This window comes from Ursus arctos, unplaced genomic scaffold (assembly GCF_023065955.2).
Source record: "Ursus arctos isolate Adak ecotype North America unplaced genomic scaffold, UrsArc2.0 scaffold_5, whole genome shotgun sequence".
Taxonomy (NCBI): domain Eukaryota; kingdom Metazoa; phylum Chordata; class Mammalia; order Carnivora; family Ursidae; genus Ursus; species Ursus arctos.
In genome coordinates this window covers 43,038,211-43,060,471 of record NW_026623067.1, presented here as the reverse complement: position 1 = coordinate 43,060,471, position 22,261 = coordinate 43,038,211, and the positions used below count along the sequence as shown (strand labels likewise).

Genomic DNA, 22,261 nt, shown 5'->3' with positions numbered 1-22,261 from the left:
ATTTTGTTAGTAAATGGGTTCTGGGAACTGAAAGATGATCTTGTATGTTCCAAGAGGAAAGGCAGGAAAGTTAATGAGAAAGTACCCGAGGCAGGAAGACTGAAGGAGGGGTGGGGAGAGATAGATGGAGTGGAGAGAGAGCGAGCGAGCAAGGAGTTTCTGAACAGGAAGGGGAGTGTGTGTTGGACGGCTACCGGAATCTTCCTTACCCTCCTGTCACGTCTGTGATCCAGCCCTGACTACTGACCCCGCGTCCACTGCTACTGCTCGCTTGCAAACTCCTCTCCAGCCGCAAAGATTCCTTGCTGTTCATCCTGAACTGTGACCTCAAGTCCCCGTGTCACGCTCCACCCTCACATGCTCTACCTTTTGCACCTGCTCTCCCTTCTGCCAGGAACGGTCTTCCCCAGACAGCCGTCAGGCTCCCTCCCTTGCTGCATTCAGGTCTCCTCTCAAAAGCCATTCCCTGAGAGAGGCCTTCCAGAAACACTGCACCTCAAGTTGCACCCCATCCCCTGTCTACCAACTTCCCCAATTCAGGCTTTCTTCATGTCTGATACAGAGTGGGGACTTAAGCATTTGTTGAGCCGATAGTTAAGTCTTGGCCACCCTCCCCCAGAAACACATGGAGTCACACACTTGCAAAGATGTTCTTTGTTCTCTCCTGTCTGGGCTTTTGCATGTGCTGCTCCCTCTGACTAGAGCACGGCCCCCTCTCCTCTGCATCCCCCTCTCTGCCTGATGGAGTCCTGCAAACCCTTTGCACCCTGCCTGGTTTCATAACCCTCTCCTTTTGAGGTCTCCCTTGACCTCCCCAGGTGGACACAGAGCCCATTGGGCCAACACTACCTGGGCAGTGCCTAGTGACCTCCATCACAGCACAGATCCCCTGAATTGAAATGTCTCTTTACTTGTCTCTGTCCCACACACCCCAGTGTGCTCTTCCAAGGCCCGACCGAGGGCTTAGACTCCAGAGTCAAGAGTGCCAGGCATGTGTACCAGCTACGTGACTTTATACAAATTACTTAACCTCTCTGGCCTCAGTTGCCTCATCTGTGCAACAGGGATCATAATATCTACCAAGCTAAATCATAGAGTACTGATGAGAATTCACTGATGAATTGCTGAAACATTTAAAACCTGCGAAGCAGTCAGCTGGGTGAGAGGATAGTGAGTAGACGGTGTACTGTTTGAGGTGGGTTGGGCATGGCAGGCCCCTCTCAGGCGGCAGCCATGTGGTTCTCTGGGCTCTTTGCACCCCACTGATATTACAGACGGGAGCTATCTCTATAAGCTTTCTGGCAGGTTAGACTCTGAGACTGCTCTCTTGGGACGTGGGAACTTATTTGGCTGATTTTCTAACACGATGCTGGTTGTCTTGCCATCTGGGCTAGCGTGCTCCTCCTTCGGAACCAGGCTCAGGGGGATGAGGGGAGACCGAATCCAGGTGCAGAAGGAATAGGAGGCCTCCAAGGGAGGGACGTGAGGGAAAACTAGCAGCGCGCTGCACACCCCCGTGCGCCCTCTGAGGGCCAAAGATGCTCTTCCCATTGCAAGCACAACGCAGCCCGGTCTCAGGGTGGATGTTAGCCTCATCCACCACTGCCAACATGGCTCGGAACAGGGGCTTTGAACTGCAAGCTACAAAGGTCCTGGCTCGATCCTGGGTTTTATCCAGTTTTCGTTCCGACGTTTGGCAGAAGGGGGGGGGGGGGCGCTCTGGTCCTGGGGAGAGTGATTCAGGCACGTGGTTTGGGGGCAGAGGAAGCTCTGGGATGGGCGGTAGGAACCCGGACTGTGCTGGCAGCCCCTTCCTGAGCCACCGGACAAGGCCCTTCACTTCTGCAGTTCTTGAGTCCCTCTTCTGCACGTTGCGTGTACTGCCTCGCCAGTTGTTTTCAAACTTTCCTCACTCACAGAAATATTTATTTAAGCAAGATCCGATTGAGAATCCCAACATACTGCCGAGAGTGACGAAGAAGGTAAAACCTAGATAGGCTCAGCCTCTCATCAGCTTCCCATCCCCCTCACACACACGCACACACACGCGTGCACACACATGCGTGCACACACACAGGACGGTCCTTGAAAATGGCTCTAAGCGCCCTTCTGAGATTCATTGTTCCATGGGTCAGTGTCACATCTCCATAGCACAGAGTCCTTCCAAAGTATGAGGCAGAACCGTATGCAGTTACAGAGATTTGGTGATTTTTGACCTGCAAAAATGGGAATTTCAGATTTCCCTCTAATAGTTTCGTCTGCATAGTGTGCTCACTCAGAAACCAAACTGCCTCGGTTCAACCCCTCAGCTTACTCTCTGTGGGACATTGGATGGGACACTTCACCTCCCTGAACCTGCCCTATGAAATGGGCAAACAGAAGACTCTTCCCCAGGCCTTTGCCCAGAGAAGGCAGAGGGCTGGATGAAGCAGGGCCCTGGACTCGGGGCAGGGGGGCTCCACCACGGTGGCTGGCCCAGGGCACGGAAGCCTCCATGAACGTCGTACAGAGAAAGCCCTAATGGGTGCCGGTGGGCCCAGCTCAGAGCATGGTGTCCTTCTCTTCTCCCCGCCTGTCCCAGAAGGCAGTAGGTAGCCAGAGCCGTGGGCAAACACGGTCCCGGTGGGGCTTCTTCATCAGTCATGCTGTCCAGCTCGAGCCAGACCTCTCCCTTCCTGGGAGGGGCACCATTCGGCAGTGGACAGGCCTTGACCCGGGCATGGGAATGGTGCTGGAATAGCACGAATGACACTTATCCCTCTGCCTTATCTGGGTGAAGCGTGAGAGGCTCCCTCCCCAGACACCTCCATGGAGCCTTCCCCATTAAGTGGTACATCATGGAATATGTCAGCCTGAATTAGCAGGCAGGCCCGTCACGTTAAGCTGACGCTCTGGGCTGGCAGTTCCCACTTTGTAATGCCTCTTGATCCTGGCTGTCATGCTCCTTCCCTGTCACCACAGCCACGGGAAGCCTCTGCGGACAATGCGCAGTAATGAAGGAGGCTCAGGGAGGAGTGTAGGAGGAGCCACGGGAAGTCCTTGCAGATTCCATTTCTTCTGTGGCCCCGGGGAGCCGGCTTTGAGCTCTGCTACCTCCGGGCAGGGGTGGGGGGGGTGGGCAGAGGAAGCACAGGTAGCCCTCAAAAGCTCCAGGTGGGGAGCTCCTTTATGACAGACTATAAAAGCGTGGCATGTGTTTTTGAAAGCACACAGAATAGTCCCCCCGATACAAATACCAGGAACACCTACAACACCTAATAGAGGTTTCTAGAGGCAGCTTCACTACAAAACTCGTTGACTACCACTACAGTTATTATTATCAGTAATAGTGCCGGCTCCATAAATAGCATGGCAGTTTATTCATGTCACATAGGAGCATTTATCACTTCCTGCCATGCATGATATACGAGTGTGGTGGGAGACGAGAGGGAGCACCAGCTTTGCAGTCAGCTAGGCTCTCGTGTTCAATTCTTACAGAGCCTCAGAGCCTCCTCTAGCTGGGCAACCCTGGGCCAGTGACTTCGCCTCTCGGAACCTGAGCTTTCTCTTTGTAATAGAACTCACACCAGCCCCTATTTCACAGAGCTGTTGAAAGAATTCCCAGAGACGATATACAAAGAATGATGGACACAGAGGAGCAAATGCCCAATAAACATTTGCGGGGAGAGTTCCCAAGAGCAGAGACACTTTTTTTTTTTATCCATTACAGAGTCTTGACTCAGATGCACCCTTCATTGGTGTTTGATACTGTATCACTTTCCTTTCCAAATTTTTACTCCATTTGTCCTCTGACTTGTACTCCGCGGTACGTCAGAAATGATGTCATCAAAGCTTTGATCATACCACAGTCAATGAAAATCTTTTTATTTCTGCCCATTTCTCTAAGGATAATAGCAAAAATCTTTTGGGGGGGGGGGTTCTTGCCTGTGACCTACCCTGTTACTTCACCTCTTACCATGGTTCCCATCCCTCCTTCTGTCTCACCCACATGACCTATCAGCCCTTCATTCTTGCACTACCCCCAACGTAGGACCTTTGCACATGCTATTTTCTCCAACTGGAACATTCTTCTCTCCCCTCCCAGACTAGTAAACCTCTTCTCATCCTTCGCAGTTATCCACCCCATACTTCCTCAGCAACAGCTCTCTGGGCCTCCCTGACCATGTCAAATCCCCCCTTGCATGATATCCTCCCCTTTGGGGCGCTTACTGTGTTTTATTATGACAGGACTTCGTATCTCCTGCCCCCATCTAGACCAGCGGGATGAAGGCAGGAAGTGTCTGGTTTTGCTCACCAGTTGGATCCCCCCAGACCTTATATTCAAACGCTTTACCACTACCCCAGGACCTGGTATAGAGCCCAATAAATGTTGCTGAATGGGTGAGAAGGAAGGTGAACCCGAAGGCATATTATCTCCACAGAAACCTTCCTGTGCCCCACTAGGGCACAGTGGGTATTATTGGTTTTTCAGATAGGATCCCGAGAGCCCCGAGGGGAAGGTTTATCACCCAGGGGCACACAGCCTTTAGGTATGTCATGAATCTGTGATGAGAACCCAGGCCTTGCAGTTCTTGCCATCCCTGAGCTTATGCTCTAAAACCATTGTCCATAATTGGGGTGGAGGCTTCACAAAGACTTTCCCTCCCCCGCCTTTCCTGGTGTTCAGAGGATCCCTGGTTCTTCCCACATCCACATTGCCTATCTAGGCCCATAGCTATATAGTTAAAAACTCTCTCAAAAGTTTGAGGGAGCTAAGCTCCTTCAACACTGAACTGGGAGAATTCTGTTTTGTAAGAGGTTATACTGTTGAGGTGAGTACACTTCACAAAGTGTAACCTTTGTTTCTGCCCTCTTGCCCTTACCCCCTGGGTTGAAACAAATCCAGAAGTTGAAGTCTTAATCGACCACCCGGAAGCAAATCAGTCAGCAAGTCAGCTCAGTTGCAAGAGATGACTTCCTTGAAAGGGAAATAGCTTTTGGTCCTTTTATTTTCTTGTTTCTAGTAAAGGACCACATCTGCGTTTTGTGTTTGTTTTGTTTTTAGTCTGTCCGCCGTCAGGCATTGGTGTTCTCTCACTTTCTCAGGAGCCAGTTCACCCAGGTAGAGTCAGAAGTGCCCTTGAATTCAAAGAGGGAGTCAAAAGAGTGATGGGTCTTTGTACATATTTGCCAGCAGGAACTTCGTGTGTGGGAATCTATTTAACTGCCTGATTCTTTCACCCATGGGGAAGAAAACATTTGCTCAAATATTCTTATTCACTCATTCAACAAATAATCACTGAGTACACTTTATCTATCAGTAAGATGACCATATACTTCATTGTCTAAACTAGGACAGTTTTGACGTGACAGTGGGTATTATGTGGTTGGTACACGAAGACAACAGGTATAGACCAAGATTTTCCCAGGTAAAGCAGGATGTCAATGAGTGCCCTATATACTAACGGCTGAATCTGGGCTCTTAGAATCTTGGATGGTTATATATTTTCTCAAAATGCCCTTAAAAAATGAAGAAAAAGCCAGGATGGGGTCTAGACCTCCTAAGCCACAGTATAAACGTAGATCAAAGTTGAACTAGATATTTCTAGAATTTGCCCACAACTTCCTTTTTAAACTATACTTCTTGTTTAAAACAAACAAGCAGGCAGCTTGGAACAACAGCTCTGGAAGCTACTGACACAGTAGATTCTAAGTTCAGTTCCCCCAGGATGAGGCCACGTAGAGAGGCCAGGAAACAAAACTCCGAACCTTTAAAGGATGAAATTGCCCATGAGGGCTAAATGATGGTGACCTCTTTTGAGAAAGAAGTAAAACTAGAAGGAGTAGAAAAAGTAAAATACAACTAAAAGGAACAGAGGAGACAGAAGTATGGGATTTATCAGTCTGCTTCTCTAACTTCAAGCTTTTTAACTGTGGTTATGATTTTGTGTGTGATGATGAAGGACATAGCCATGCACACTTTTTTCCTGGTGAAGAGCTTTGGTTCTGAAGTGATTTGTTTCTCTTCCATCCCAGGTGCCTGTCCTGAGACCCATGGACCTGATGGTGGAGGCCACCCCGCGAAGAGTATTTGCCAACGCACACACATATCACATCAACTCTATATCAGTCAACAGCGACTATGAGACCTACATGTCAGCTGATGACCTGAGGATTAACCTCTGGAACTTTGAAATAACCAATCAAAGTTTTAGTATCCTTTCCTGGGGGCCAATAACCAGTTGGCTTGAATCATAAGTTTTCAGGTATGAACAGGCTTGGGGGGAAGTAGAAAAGAAAGCAGCCGTCACTACACAACACTCCTAGCGCTTGTGGAGGACTGTTCCCTTTTAAATTATGTTGGCATCCATCCTTCATCCTAACAAACTTAGAGAAGTACTGAATTACTGACATAGTGGTCCAGGACTGCCTCTGGGTTGGAACTCAGAGTCAGTTCGTTTGCACAGAGGCATTTGTGTGTCATGAATTCAAGTCCGTTGCAACTTTATCAACTATGAAATAAGACCCCAGAATTCAGTTAGGGTTCCTTCCTCTTGTGAAAGGATTTGTAAATGGCCTGTGTGGGCAGCGTAGACCACAGGTACACATGAGATGGTTTGTATCAGCGTGGTGAAAATAATACTGGCTGCCATTTATTAAATTCCACGCACTACAATAGGAACTTCATGCATTGAATCTCATTTTGAGAAGTGCACGTATCATAATTTTATAGCTTGATGAATTTCCACAGAGCACACCTGTGTAAACAGCATCCAGATCAAGAAACCAAACTTTGTTAGCAATCCTCATGTCCCCATCATGCTTGCTTCTAGTCTCCATACACCAAAGGTATATTTGATAAACAACCCCCTAATGTAAATAATACCATCCCCTATTTAGCTAAAATCGAACGACATCAAGAAAATTGTTGAATCGGTGTCTGAGCCAACATTCTAATCCCATTATAATGACCCTCTGTTTCACAATAGAGATGGGTCGTTTATTCACTACCTCTCCTGTGGTCCATCCCACCACAATCTGACTCCTTGCCTGAATTTCCCTTCTCAGGTAATGCTTTCTCTGCCCAGGCAGCTGAGAACCTGACCTAGGAGTCAGTATGGATTTTTTTTTTCTCTCACTCACCGGCCTCCCTACCCCTGAACCAATCTGTGAGCCCCCGATAGTGCTTACTCTGAAATATATCTCGAATCAACTCCTTGCTCTCGCCCTCCACTCCTACCACCCTACACGAGCATAGGCCACTATCCCCTCATCCGTGTGACTGCAATAATCTCCTGTTTAGTCTTCCTTTTTTCTTAATCTTCTACATAGTTCATGTTCCCATAACAGAGTGGGCCTTTCAGTATTTGATTCAAATTTTATCCTTCCGCTGCTTCAGACATCTGGTAGCTTCCCAATGAATTTAGAATAAAATCCACGTTCTTTACCTTAAACTATAAGAGTCTACGTTATCTGGGCCCTGCCTCCCTCTTTGCTATCCTGTCATATCACTCTCCCCAAATTCATTCTTCTTCAGCCAATTCACCTCTTCTCTGTTCCTGGATAAACTTTGTTCTTCTGTCTCTTCGTATTTGCTGTTCCTTCTTTCTGAAGTCTGTCCCCGGAGTTCATGTGGCTAACTACATGTCATCATTCAGCTTCAATCTAATGTCACCTCCTCAGAAGTCCTTTTTCCATTAACTGCCAAGTAGCGCCCCATAGCCCTCTATCCCTCTTATCTTCACAGCACATATCACTATTTGAAATTTGTGTGTGTGTCAATTTTGGGTTTCCCCATATTTGAGTGTAATTTCTGTGAGAGAAGGGATCTTTGTATGATCTATTCCTGTATCTGAGTACCTAGAACATTCTGAGACACAGAGAATACCATTTTGGTTGGGCAGGTCAAGTTTGAAGTGCGATAAGTCACTGAAGTGGAATTATCCAGTAGACAGTTGATCATGAAATTCTTTTTTTAAGATTTATATATTTGAGAGAGAGAGAGAGAGAACAAGCTGGGGGAGGGGCAGAAGGAGAGGAACAGGCGGACTCCCTGCTGAGTGGGGAGCCTGACTCGGGACTCAATCTCACAACCCCAAGATCATGACCTGAGCGGAAACCAAGAGTTGGATGCTTAACTGACTAAGCCTCCCAGGTGCTCCAGTGATCATGAAATTTAACCTGGAAATTGCACTTTAAGAGTACGTTGGTTATAGTAAAGCTCTGGATGTTTTGTTAAAAATAGACCGCTTAGTGGCTCAAACACATAAAAGATGCTTTCTTTTATAAAGTCCATTATGATGATCCCTACCAGCAAGCAACCTCCTCCAAACTGTGAATCAGAGAAATAAGTCCTTCCATCTTGCAGCTCCCCACTGGCCCAGCCTTACCTGCAGTCAGGACAGCAAAAGGAAAGATTGCAGAGAGCCGCATTCGGGAGGCTCTTTGGGGCCAGGCCCTAAAATAGCATGAATTCCATTGGTTAGAAGTCAGTCACATGGCTACCTCTAACTGCAAAGGAAGCTGGGAAATGTAGTATAGCTATGCATGTAAAAAAAAAAATTGGTCTTGGTACACAGCTAGCTAGTCTCCACCACAGAAGAGTGCTTGGTAGTTGCCTAAGGTGCTTTTTTGAGTTTTTATTTAAATTCCAGTTAGTTAACATGCGGTGTAATATTAGTTTCAGGTGTATAATATGGGTGATTCAGCAATTTCGTACATTGCTCAGTGCTCCTCACAAGTGCTGTCCTTACTCCCCATCACCTGTTTCACCCGTCCTCCCACCCATCTCCCCTCCAGTAACCGTTACTTTGTTCTCTCTGCGTAAGAGTCAGTTTCTTGGTTTGCCAAGATGTTCTAAGGAAGGCAGCTTTAAGCAAGCAGTGGCAGTGACGGAGGCACTGAGACCTGACCCTCAGGACCATGACTGGCCCCTGTTGTTGATCACAGAGCAGACTCTACCTACTATCTGAGCCTCAGAGAGCCTGCCTACAGATTTTGCCTGGAAGTATGGCTGCTAATAGAATGAATGTGGGTTGTGGTTCCCTTTCTCCTTTTACATCTTTTCCAAGAGCCAGGAATCTGCTCAGACTCGGCTGCTGTCACTCTGAGCGCCTGCTGTCCCCAGTCTAGGTGACATGTTTTCTAGATTTGCCTCTAGGCCTTCAAGAGCAAGGGGGGTTTCTTTAGGTGTTTTGGGAGACAGCTGTCTTGGGGAGAATGCAACGGGGAAATATTAATAGCACAATTTAGGTTATATTCTGCAGATGTGTGACAGCCTGCCAGATGCTGGCATACAAATGAGACTGTGCCATTCACCCTTAAAGCAGCCATATGTAAAATAATCATTGTCATCATGAGAATGATGATCGCTGATATCTATATAGCTCTTTTCAACCAAACCGCCTTAAGCGCTAAGCTGACGGTACAAACTGGGACCCTTTTGCCTCCTGTCACTGAAGTGTAGCCACCTCTGGGGTAGGAAGCGGCCAGCTTTGAAAACACCCTCAGAAAAACACCAACCAGGAGGCAGCTCTTACTAAATCATACGTTGTTGAGCGCCATTTCTGTAATGCCTCTTATCCACAAGGAAGGCTGGAAAACATGGTTCAGAATAGAATAACGGGGGTTGCCGGAGCATGGTAGGAGTACCACTGGGGAGGTAGTCAAGGTGCTTCTAAGCACTATGTGGACTTTCTCATTTTCAAAATTAGTATTTATGATCATGACTACTAGAAAATACAGCTATCATAGCAGTCTGACGATCTCATAGATACTGAAAAATCCACTTAAATTACAAAGTAAGTATATATAAAGAAAAGTAAATAGTAAGATAAGTAAGTAAATAGTAAGATAAGTGGTCTTGCAGTCTGGCTAAAAAATAAGTCATGACTTCCACTGCCTGGCATTTGGTATGACACTGGCATTATGGTTGTGAACACAGGCTGTGGCGTTCTAGAAGCTCTGAAAGTCCTGAAGTTCACACTCAGCTCCACCACTTGCTGAGCTTGGTAACCATGTAAGCTTTAACATGGCTCTTAATTTATCCTCTGTCTCATGATCTTTAGAGAGGAGCTCTATCAAAGAGGATTGTGAGAATTTTTTTAAAGATTATATTTTATACATTTATATTTAAAAGATTTCTATTTTTAATATGTATATGTGGGTAAATTTTATATATAGAATTGACCTTTGGACAGCATGGGTTTGAACTACATGGGTCCACTTACAGATTTTTTTTTTTATGAATGCAATACAGTACTATAAATGTATTTTTCTCTTCCTTATGATATTCTTAATAATGTTTTATTTTCTCTAGTCCCCACATTGTTCAAGGGTCAACTGCATATAAAATATATCCATATATGTGTGTAGATATACACACACATAAACATATATGCTTAGGCCAGTCTCCTGCTAAATGAGTGATAAACAGTTTACAAAACAAGAGTGATTATCATGGAAAAAAAGGGGGCGCCTGGGTGGCACAGCGGTTAAGCGCCTGCCTTCGGCTCAGGGCGTGATCCCGGCGTTATGGGATCGAGCCCCACATCAGGCTCCTCCGCTATGAGCCTGCTTCTTCCTCTCCCACTTCCCCTGCTTGTGTTCCCTCTCCCGCCGGCTGTCTCTATCTCTGTCAAATAAATAAGTAAAATCTAAAAAAAAAAAAAAAAGAAAAGAAAACTAAAAAGTTGAATGTTAGTATGGCGGATTCTATTCTGCTGATTTCATTATCTGGGTCATCTCCATTCTAGACTCCTCCTTTGGTTTTGCAATTGATGCTCTTTTCAAGATGTTGCTCCTTATATCCTAGTTACCACATATTTGCAGGGTCTCTGGGGTCCAGGGCCTTGTGTTCAACACCAGATCAGATTGAAGCATTCCTGGCCTTGTGACAGCTTGAATCCTCTCCCTTCCCTCCATAGCCAGTCTGTCCTTGTCTTATGTAACAGGTTCTGTCTTGAAGTGGTCAAACTTTGGCCTTAATGGGTTAACTACTTTAGGACAATAATAACTCATTGCTAGATTAGTGATTTTCTAGGGCCAGAAGCAGCCCTAACTTTTCAAATTAGTTTTCTGTGGTATACTTAGGATCCTTTGAACGCTCTTCTCAAACTAAGAATGAGTTCACCTGGGCCTTTACCTAGTCCAATATGGGACCTACTGATAGGCTCCTGTCAAGTAAAAGTAAAGATACAGCCCTCAACAACTGTATTCTGAGTACCTAGTTTGTGCCAAGCACTGCACTAAAGCCATGGAGATATTAAAGTGAAAAGAAATTTTTTGCTTTCAGAATGACATTCATCAAATAATCCCACTAATGAGCATATAATTACAAACAGAAGAAAGCCCTGTGAGGAAAGGAAATACAGTTGTGTGAGTGCTTCCTTTTTGAAATCTGATTCAGATGAGACAATAAAAGAAGACTTTGCAGAGGAATTGATTATTGAGTTGAGATCTGAAAGAGCAAGAGTATGAGCTCACTTGGCAAAGAGGTGGGGAGAGATAGGTCCAGCATGTACAAAGGGCATGTGGCAGAAGGGAGGATGACAGTGTTGGGGGAACTCTAAAAAGGCCATTGTGACTGGAGCCCAGAGAATGTGGTGGAGCATGGTGTAAGGAAGGCTAAAAAGGTCAGCAGAAGCCACATCTTACGGAAGTCTGGTCTCTGGACATGAGACAGAGCATCTCTGTGAGGGAAGACATCTGGACTCACAGGGTGCTTCATTACTGACCTTGGTCTTAGCAGCCCTGTATATCAGCTTCATCTGTCAACTGAGCTGAGGCCCTTTTGGACTTGATTCCCTGCACAGGGGATGGTATAACCTCAACTCTTGGCGTCTGTCTCCCTATAGTACCATGGACAGCGGTCTTCCTTTTAATATGGTGGGATCCTGCCTGGCAGGCTTTGAAGGAAACTGTGGGGCCTGATACAAGTTCATCTCCCTTGTCGCTGCTCTGGCTTCCATCCATAAATGTACATATGACTGTGAGACTGGCATTTAGTGTAAAATGAGAGCATTCCAGTGACACCGCCGGCACACTGGTCCACGTGTGCCGGGGCAGGCTCCTCCTTCCTGTATTACACGCAGCCTTGGTGGGTTTTCGAAGGCCTGGTACTTTGCTTGTGTGACTGCTGCCCCTCTGCGTCTGCCATGCCTGGGCTTTATGAGATGAGGGATTTCCCTCTGCACGGGGAAAGCCCCTTGGACCTCATGGTGTCAGAGGAGAGGGCAAGAAAGCAGCTAGGCAGAGTTCTTGGGCTTTCTGAGAGTCCTTAGAGCAGTATAGCTTAGTATGTTAGGAATGCTTCGTAGTTAGTAGTAGTTAGCTTAGTAGTTAGACTCAGGAGTCACAGTTACTGGACTTGAATCCGGTTTTATCTCCTAAAATCTGTGTGACCTTGACAAGTTGCCTAACATCTCCCTGACCCTCCATTTCCTCATCATTTAATGGAGATAATAACACATGAATCTTGTAAGGTTGTTGTGGGTATTAAATGAGATCATCATGTCAATTTCTTAGTCAAGCGCCTGGCACAGAGAGGAGGCTTAATAAATCGTGGCTATTATGATCTGTAACACTTCCCCAGCCCCCTGTTCTTCTAATCTTGTTGCCTGGCTCCCATTCTTTGCTAAGAAAACCACAAGCGAAATGATTTACAGTATCCAGGCCTAGCATCTTGACCTATTATTGACCTACTATGGATTTTCTGCATTTTAAAAAACTATGCCTAGAGAAGGCTGCTAAGTCACAGTGAATTTAAGTAAAATCCATAGACATTTATTGAACACTTACTATGTGTACTGGAAATACCAAGATGAATAAAACTCCATCCCTGATATTATGGCTCTTATAATCTGAAGGGTAGATGAATCAGCCAGAGTTCAACCAGAGAAGCAAAACTCTTGGGGGATCAGCGTGTGTGTGTGTGTGTGCCTGTGTGTCTGTCTGTCTGTCTGCAGAGAGGGAGAAAGGAGAGGAGGGATAGGGAGAGAGACTGACTTATTATAATGAATTAACCTTGCAGTTGTGTGGCTGGCCAAGCAATTCTGGGATCTGTAAGGCAATCAGTCAGGAATGGAAAATCTCACGTAGGCTGGAAGAGCATGAGCGTGATTTGAAGCTTGTCCACACATGGCAGTCAGGAAGAGAGAACAAGTGTGGGCCCAGCAGTCTTTGGAAGTCTCTTCCTCAGGGAAGGCCTAAGCTTTCCTTTAAATATCTTCCAACCGATTAATTCATTATCCCGCCTGGGATAATGTTCCTTTGATGAACTTAAAGTGATCCTATTGGGGCCTTTAATCACATCTGCAGAATTTCCTACAGTCGATTCCCTTACCATAGCACTTGGATTTGTGTTTGAATAAGTGGGAGAAGGGGTGCGTGTGTGTGTGTGTGAGAGAGATACACAACAGCTGCTTCCTCTCTTCTGTCCTCCAATCTTCCTGAGCCCATGTTAGCCCACCATAACCAGAAACATCCTACAGAGGGAACACTAAGGATTCAGCCTAACCAGGTGACATATCACAAAACCAGCGAGGCGAGTATGTGGACAGAGGGAGACAGACATGTCACCATACTAGGGAAGATGAGACTAACAGTGTTTGGAGCTTGTATTAAGTACCAGGTATGTTCTACACATTGTCTGTGGCAGTTTTCTGCCTCTTTTGGTAGATGAGCTAACAAGTTTGTTCAAGTTTCAAGATTATATAACTGGTTACAGACTTGGGGATTAAAATCTCCGTCGCTCTTACTCCATACTCCAGTGAAACATACTCTATCTCCCCGTCTCAAATGACTCAGTTAGTACTAATAATATGGATCAGGTGTGAGATGTATTCAAGGTGGGTGGGTGCACAAGATAGGGAGAGTCATGAAGAACAGGCTAGAATGCATCATAAAGAAAGTAACATCTGAGCTGACGTTTGGAGGAAATACTGGGTGTTTTCTGATGGTGGAATCAAGCTCCATGTCATGTGAATAGTAGAGAGTCTGTGGTTATGGGATTTTCAAGCCCCCCCCCCCCAAAATCAGTAGGGTCATCTCAGCGCAGTGTCCTTTGTAGCTCAGTACGTACTTCTAAGCAGTGACTAATACGGCACTGTGTGTCTCTTCGTCAGTCTCTCCTATTGAGCCCAGCAACTGGCAAACCCTCCATCAATGTTTGCACATTGGCTTTTTTTAAGCTCTTAAAAGAGGAATATCCCTTAGAGTCCTCTTCAGAGATTGCCAGTGTCTTATCATCAAGTGACACATCCGTTCAGCTAACAAGATCTGGATACTTTGTAATCAGTACTTAATATCCAAAGATTACATTCAAACTTTGCAAAGGGAAAAAAAAAAAATTCATGTTCCCTAAAAGGAAATCCAACTCCAATGTGGTTAAGGCTGTTACCCACCTTCAGTACTGGCTGACTCTAACTGCAGCAGCATGAAAAACTTAAACTGCTCTTGAACATGGGTGTCTTTCCCGGGTGAACATAGACTCCACTCTCTAGCCTGGCCTGCAGAAAGGCCTCCTTTTTGGCTTTTCTGCCCTTGATTGGCTTAGGCAGGGCTTACAAAGGAAATGAAACAAAACAAAAACAAAAAATCTTGTCATTATCAGCAAAATCAGCACTGATAAAGACAGAAGCATACAAGGACATCAGCTTCAAAAGCCCACAAAACAAATGCATAGAAAGCTATCTGTGGAAAAATAAGTGGGGTGGGTTTTTTTTTGAGAGATGGGATTATTCAGTCTACTATAAATCCATTTAATAACTTTCTCCATGAAATTATTTCATAATCAAAACTCTCAGAGGTTATTGGAGTAAATAAGATTATGCCCATTCAAAGGTGAAAAAATTGAAAGCCAGAAAGAGAAAATGGCTTTCACATGTTCTGCGAGCAAAACAGACTTGGAATCAAAATTGAATTCCAATCTCCTGACCCAGTTTTGTTATAATCAGGATATTTATCACAGTATCATCTTGAACTTTACCCATGGTGATGAGGCTCCTGGTCTCTCACCTCTCTCAGATAGTTCTAACACGAGAAAACCACTTTTTTATGTTTATTGTTTAAAAATAAGTATTTATTGTGGAGATTATTAGAATCACCTATAATCTCACCACTTAGTTTTGGTTGTATATACAGGGGATTTACATCACAATTTTAACATCATGCTAGCTAATTCAACTATAAGGGCTGAGAAAAATAAATAAATAATAAAAGAGAAAAAATCTTAATTCTTTATTTATCCAGGAAGCCTTCTTCTGTTCAGTCTAGGACATACACACACCCTGTCCACCCACACACGTACCATTTCTCTCTCTCTTCCCTGCTTGCTTTTTCTGCTTAGCAGTTATTACTCTCTAGTATATTATATATTATATTTATCTGCCTTGCTTCATGACCATGTCCCCTGCTAGGATACAGGCTTCATAGATCAGGGGGAGTTTTGGTCTGTTTTGGTCATGGCTGTATCCCCTGTACCCAGAAAAGTACTAGCAGGTTCTTTGTAAACATTTGTGGATTTACACGAAGGAATGAATGATTGAGCGAATGGTAAGGGTAAATTACCCTTTGTAAACTAGAGTTACTAAAGGGTAACTTATATGCTGACCTTCCATCTAATCCCTGTAAGATACTGACCACATTTCCTTCCACTCTGTGTTCCCTCTCTCTCTCTCTCTGTGATTTTTTTACATGATTCTTGTCAGACTGTGTATATGTTTTGTATCTAACTTCTCTCAATAATATATATAAAATACCTTGTCTTTTTCTGTCCTGAAATACTACGTGATTAAAAGAAAATGTGGAAATAGTAACTGATAAGTGAAAATTCATAGACCCACCCAGATAAAACTATTACATTTAGTATCTTCCCTTTTAGCTCATCATTTTCAGAGTATAAGTTTTAATTGACATTATGATCATGCCACAGATACGATGTTTCATGGCTTTTAACAGACTTGGAATTACATTGCAAAAATCGATTTAATGAGGTAGATCAAAATTTACTTAATCATTTCCCTATTTCCATATATACAGTTTATTGTCAATCTCTTTCTTTTATCATGTTGCAGTAGACTTTTTTTTTTTTTTTGGTAGAAAGCTTTTTCTAAATTGGAGATGAAGGAAATGACTTTTGAATGGCCCCCGTGCTACCCCTTAGCGTCCTGCCATTACCCTCTCCATTCCCTCACCCCACTGATGATGTAATTTATGACTCTGGCTTCTTATTTGTTTGAAGCCAGACCCTGAAGGGGTGACCTCCCAGTGTCTTCAATTATTATCTTAAATGATGCCTTAGGCCCTGCCTGGCACAGCGATGCCCTCACCTTCCCTCCTTCTGCCTTCCAAGCATGGAGCTCAGCTGCCAAACTAGCTGTGCCCCCTCCTGTCCTCAGAGCTGCCTCCAGAGTCCCAGCAGAGAAGCAGATTAACCCCTTTTGTTAGGAGACGTAATTTGTCTGGGCTCAGCATTAATAAGGAATGCCATAAGCAGTTGGGGTCAGGAAGAACAGATCTGTCAAGCCCCAGGGTTAATTTAATAGCAATCTGTTGGCTGTCTGCCTTGTATATTAGCCGTGAATCCAGGGCTATGTTTTGTTTTTGCCATTTAGTTCTTTGGGACAACAGGGAAATAATTTGGATAGAGAGCTCTAAGGCACAGGGAAGAGAAAATTGACTGTCAAAATGCATCATTCCGTTTTCAAGATAATACAGGAAGCCACGCACTGCTTATCTCTTTTCTCTTTCCCTCCCAGCATGAAGGGCAAAACCACGTACGCTGAAGGCTTGCATCTCCCTTTAGAGCAGAGTAAGCGGAAAGGCCTGGGTTTCTGGATGATGCAGATGGGAAATACCCCGTCCCATCATCCCCATCAGCCACTGAATTTTTGGTAACTAGTCTCCTCCCTCATGTTTTTAGAACTCAGCAAATCCTCCATCAGTGAATAGTTCAAGAAATCCCATATGTTTCTGTCCCAGTTTATGGTTCAAAAAAGAAAAAAATACTTATCACATCATAGGACACAGGAATCCCGAGACAGATGCAGTGTCCAAATTCTGATTCTGAAAAATGTGGCCACGAAAGTGGTCAGTGAATTAAAAGAACACAGGCTGCCCTCTGGGATTAGCCAGAAGGAGCTTCCAGAGAGCCAGAATCACTCCGGTCAGAATGGCTGTCTCTGGAAGGGCCCTTCCTCAGGGGAGGGAGAGTAGTGTGTGGTCAAGAACCCAGGCTCTGAAGCCAGACAGACCAGGTTCGAATCCCAGCTCTGCCCCCTGCCAGTCCTGTGACCTTGGTTACTTTACCTCGATTACCGCGTCTTCCTCCGCTGGAGAACAGGCCTGTTAATAGCACTGACCGCACAAGTCTGAGATGAAGGTCAAATGAGACAATGCGTGGCGGTCGGTAAACATTAACTGCTGCCTATTGCCCTCTTGTTGTCCTTGTCATCACGGTTATTAAAGATAGGGTTAGAGTCATCCCTGAACCCTGAGGAGTCAGACATTCTAGTCAAAAGGGTGATGCTTGGGGATGAGGGACGATGGGGAGGCTTACAAGTCCAGCTTGGGTGGGAGGGAGGGAGCCTGGATCCAGAGGAAGCAGCCCGAAGCAGACTCCGTGTGCACAGCCCCCGGGGTGCTGTTCTGGACACCGAGGGGGTGTTCCTTCCTGCTCTCACAGATATCTTTAAGCACTTCGTCTTCACACATTCTGACTTAGGGCTTTATTTTTAGGTAAGAAAGAAATAACAGGAGATGTGACACTTCCCCATCCCACACAGCCAAGATCCCTTCCAGTGAAGCTTGTTTTTAGAGCTCTGCTGCTAGAGGTGGAGAAAGCTGACACCAGATTTTCTAGCCCTATTTTAGGAAAAGAGAAACAAGCTCCCTGGCACGGTAGGCTCTGGAGGCTCTTTCCGGAGGTGATGGGATCTGACGGCAGCTACACACTAACCTCTGCTCGCCCCATCCCGAGCCTAGCCGTGGCTACCCGCCCGGGGCAGGGGGGCAGGAGAGAATGTCCGAGATGCAGCTTGGGGCCTGCAGGGGGGCACAGCCTCCTCGTCCCCAGTGTGTGGCGCTAACTGCTGTTGTATTTATAACTCAGGCAGCAGCTGACTTGAGAGGTAGTCTTTTATGAGTCCAGGGGAACTGCATGCTCTGGAGACCCAAGTCCTATTTGCATCTGGGTTTGGTGGGGGAAACTGTAGTAAAATGTAGTGTTAGTTGAGTCTCAAACTAATTGTAGAAAGCCCCCACAGGGCTTGTAAGAGATCACTGAAGGGGAAAGAGGCACAACCACCTCCCGAGTCTTTATTGCGACAGATCTCCTGCGGGAGCAGGTGACGTGCAGGAACGGATGACTGTCGGGGCTGTGTGACTAAAAATGCAAGCGCATTTCCTTGTACCTCATGTATGCTCTAGGGAGGGGACTGTGCTACTAACTTTATGGGAAGCATAAAAGGTTTTCTTCCTTCCCAGCCTAATGGCAGAGTCTGTGTGGCGTTACTCCTTGTCGAATCAATGCCCTGTTTCCCAACACGGGATGGACAAGCTCCCAGCACAGACGTAAACGTTTTTTATTTTAATTGATAGGCATTTAGTTCATCTACATTATTTAAAATGTAACCAGCTCCTTCAACCCATGATTTTATGAATGTTGGGTTACAGCTGAGACAAGGCTAAGGGAACAAAGGGAGTCGATAGAAGCCGATCGGAAGGACACATGGTAAGCAGATACCAGCTGGTGAGGTACACATGGGGCGCAGTCACGAAGGTGGCTCAAAAGTGATGAAGTCTAGGAAAAGTGGGAATCGCTTTGGTCAGCTTTCCCATGTGACAGCATCTATGTCACGAGGCCAGTTCCTTTGCAGGAAGTTGCAGGTCCTCAGCAGCTCAGCCAAGTGCCCCCCAACCTGCACGCAGGTCGCCTGAGCTCCGGGGCGGCACAGACCTATTCCCTCCCACGTGCCAGACGTCCTCCTGAAGGTCCTTGTGCCCATTGAGTCACCTCCATAATTCAAAGGGCCGATGTTTCATTTCAATATACAAGGATGTGGTCTTGAAAAATGGAGTTATAATCATTCTTGATCAGAAAGGAAAATATTGTGGAAAAACAGATGATAAAACAAAGGTATATTCCATGGGAGGCTGAAACCGTCCCGCCGTATACTGGGGGGCTTTTCTCCAGGTGCTTAAACTCCCAGCCAAGCTCTAAAGGCAAATCACAGCTTATGGAAGCTTGAGGTCCTATGTATCTTCAGTGAGGAAATTTTGCATAATTACTCGAGAGCACAGGTTTTACACCTGGGAGGAAATCCTGGGGCCGCCCCTCCAGCTGTGGGACACGGGCAGGCCCCCCCTCCACCCCTGACAAATGGGGATAAGGAAAGGACAGGTTATAGAGCTGTTCTGAGGATTAACTGAACTAAAGTACACGATCTGCTTTGCACGGCAATGGGCCTATCGTCAGTGCTCACTAAATGGCAGTAGCAGCCGCTATTATTCTCACCGCGTGTTATTAAAGAAGATCTCAGGGGTTTCATGGAACAGGGTTCGCAGGCTACCGTGGATATCATTTATCAGCCCAGGAGTCTGGGGAAAGGTTCAGGTAAACTGAATTATTTAGTTGGAATGGGGCTAGCTTCTTCACACTGTTGTCAAAGGAGAAATGAAAGTCGTTGCTGCTCAGCACATTTTAGCGTGATAGCGTGAGCAGATAACGTTGATGGTCGATGGGACATGTTCTCCGTGTTGTGGAGGACGAAATACTCCTAAGGGGTCAGGAAACCTGAGTGCTAATGATGCCTCTGAGCCCCGGGCCTCCCCAGGCCTCCCCAGGCCTCCCCGGTCCCCCTCTGCCAAGACCAGTAAGCCCCCGCCATGTGCTGGCGGCGTTACCCAGAGGACTCCCTGTGTGCGGGAAATGGTCGCAGGTTCCACGAGCACCAGTGCGCGTGGCTCCTTGCCCCCGAGGCCCTGCCCGCTCGTCCCGGTGCCGTCCTTGACCCGCCTGTGCCAGATATCGTGGACATTAAGCCGGCCAACATGGAGGAGCTCACGGAGGTGATCACGGCGGCCGAGTTCCACCCGCACCACTGCAACAGCTTCGTGTACAGCAGCAGCAAAGGGACGATCCGGCTGTGTGACATGAGGGCGTCGGCCTTGTGTGACAGGCACAGCAAATGTGAGTAGCGAGCCGCGCACGTGGATGGGGTGCACGGGGAGGGCGGGGTGCGCGGGCCCCAGGCCCCTGACCTGCGGGAGGAGGAGGGGAGAACCGAGAGGACTTGGATCCCCCTCCCCACCTGACACCCCCTGGCAGCCAAGCCTGGGCATTGGCCTGACTCCGGAGTCCGCGCCACATCGGGTGTGTTGGCACACGTGAACCCTCGCGTTCAGTTCCACGAGCGGTCGCGTAAGGCTGTGGAATCCAGAGGTGAATGAGACGTGACCCCTGTCACATCACCTTGCATCCTGACCCGAATTATGGTTTAAAATCGCTCTGGCTGCTCTGGGGAGAATGAGCCTGAGGAGTTACCGGAAGGGGGACCAGTTTGGGGATCACTGTGATATGCTGGCGGGGGTCGGGATGAGTGTGGCCCGGACAGGGGTGCTGGTGTGCGGGTGGACAAGGGGGCTGGTAGCTTGTGGACAGATCTTGGTGGTGGAGCTCACAGGGCCTGCTGGACCGTGTGAGAGGCCAAGAGTATGCAGGCAGTCACGGACGGTGGTCGGGGATGGTGACAAGGTTAATCATATTCTACTGCGTATTTTAAAGTTGCTGAGAGAGTACATCTTTAACAGTTCTCTTCACCAAAAAAAGAATTTGTAACTCTCTGTGGTGATGAATGTTAACTAGGCTTATTGCTGATTATTTTGCAATGTCTGCATATATCAAATCATTATGCTGTATACCTGAAGCTAATACAGTGTCATATTTTGATTATATATCAATTAAAAAAAAAAAAGAATAGCACCTGCAGGAGGGGGTCAGTGCCTTCCTGGAGAGGGTGTGGCTCTGGGAACCAGAACTCTGGAAGTCCCAGTGGTCTGAGTGGGAAGCAAGGAAAAGCTCCAGAGAAAGGGGATGGGTTAACCAAAGGACAGGCAGATTCACAGGCCAGAGTCGTGCTGGTTTTGAAGGCATAGTGGGAGAGAAGTGGCTCCAAACTAGTGGGGACTGAGTGCTTAGAAGCCAAAGGCTCTAAGACCTCTGTGAGCGGGTGAAGCCTGCTGGCACTGACAGCGAGTGCTGGGGTAGATGGGATGGGCCTGGAACTTTCTAGAAAAGAAACTGCTCCCAGAGTAAAACTGCCTGGAGGCAGTGATCATCCATGTCGAGTGTCAAGTAAGTAACATGCAGCTGCCAATATGTTTAGGCAGGACGAGAGCTCTTTTTGTCCCCCCATCACCTTTGCTCAGTGCTTTTTAGCCTGTATGGTTGGCTGTAAAGACCCAGAAATTAAGACTTTCTCTCCCATTGTCCCAGTTTCCAATTTCAATCCCTGTCTGACATGACTGATAGGATGACAGTGTCGGTGTATGGCCAGGAGAGGGGTGCATCTCTGCATCCTTGTCATCATTTTTGCTTGCTCTTTAGGCGTGAGAAGTATCGCACGGGAGAGCTGGTGCATAGAGTGTAGTGGCATGTAGATTGTGGGTTCTGGAGCCGCAGAGACCCAGGTCAGAGACAGGCTTCACCCCTCCTGAGCTGCCTGACTTTGTCCAAGTTTCCCTAACCTTTCTGAGCCTGTTTTCTCATATGCAAAATAGGTAAAACAGTAACTTCCATCCCATGAGTTTGTCATGGGGCCTAGATGAACTATTAACAATCGTGTATTCTATGCTTACGGCAGATTTCAATTCCGATTATCTACATTTCAAGTGCTCAGTAGCCACCTGTGGCTCAGAGCTATCATATTAGTACCGATCTAGGACATTTCCATCACGGTGGGAAGTTCTATTGGAGAGTGCCTCTCTAGACTTGTAGCTCTTTGAACCTATTCTGTCTTGTTCATAGCTGTTTCCCCCAGCACCTAAACCAGGGCCTGGCACATGATAGGTGACTAATAAATATTTGCTCCTGTGGGTGCTGGCACTGATCTTCGAGCAGTACTTACTTACTTACATAAGCCAGCAAGAGGAAACGTGTTCAAGGCAGAAGGATCAGCATGTGCAAAGGTCCTGAGGCATGGAAGATCATAACGTTTGCCAAACTGCAGGGTGAATGATACGGCTGGTATGTGGGGAATGACCTGGAGAAGGAAATGAGTTGAAG

At 46.5% G+C, this 22,261-nt stretch overlaps 1 protein-coding gene across 5 annotated transcripts in view; it reads left to right on the top strand.

The window, feature by feature from the left end:
- PPP2R2B (protein phosphatase 2 regulatory subunit Bbeta) overlaps nucleotides 1-22,261 on the top strand; it is a 439,770-nt gene that overhangs the window by 380,449 nt on the left and 37,060 nt on the right. For all 5 annotated transcript variants that reach the window (XM_057307203.1, XM_057307204.1, XM_057307205.1 and 2 more), the window contains 2 exons: nucleotides 6,016-6,193; nucleotides 20,003-20,167. In XM_057307203.1, the coding sequence (XP_057163186.1) occupies nucleotides 6,016-6,193; nucleotides 20,003-20,167 (343 nt within the window). The remainder of the gene's footprint in view (nucleotides 1-6,015; nucleotides 6,194-20,002; nucleotides 20,168-22,261) is intronic.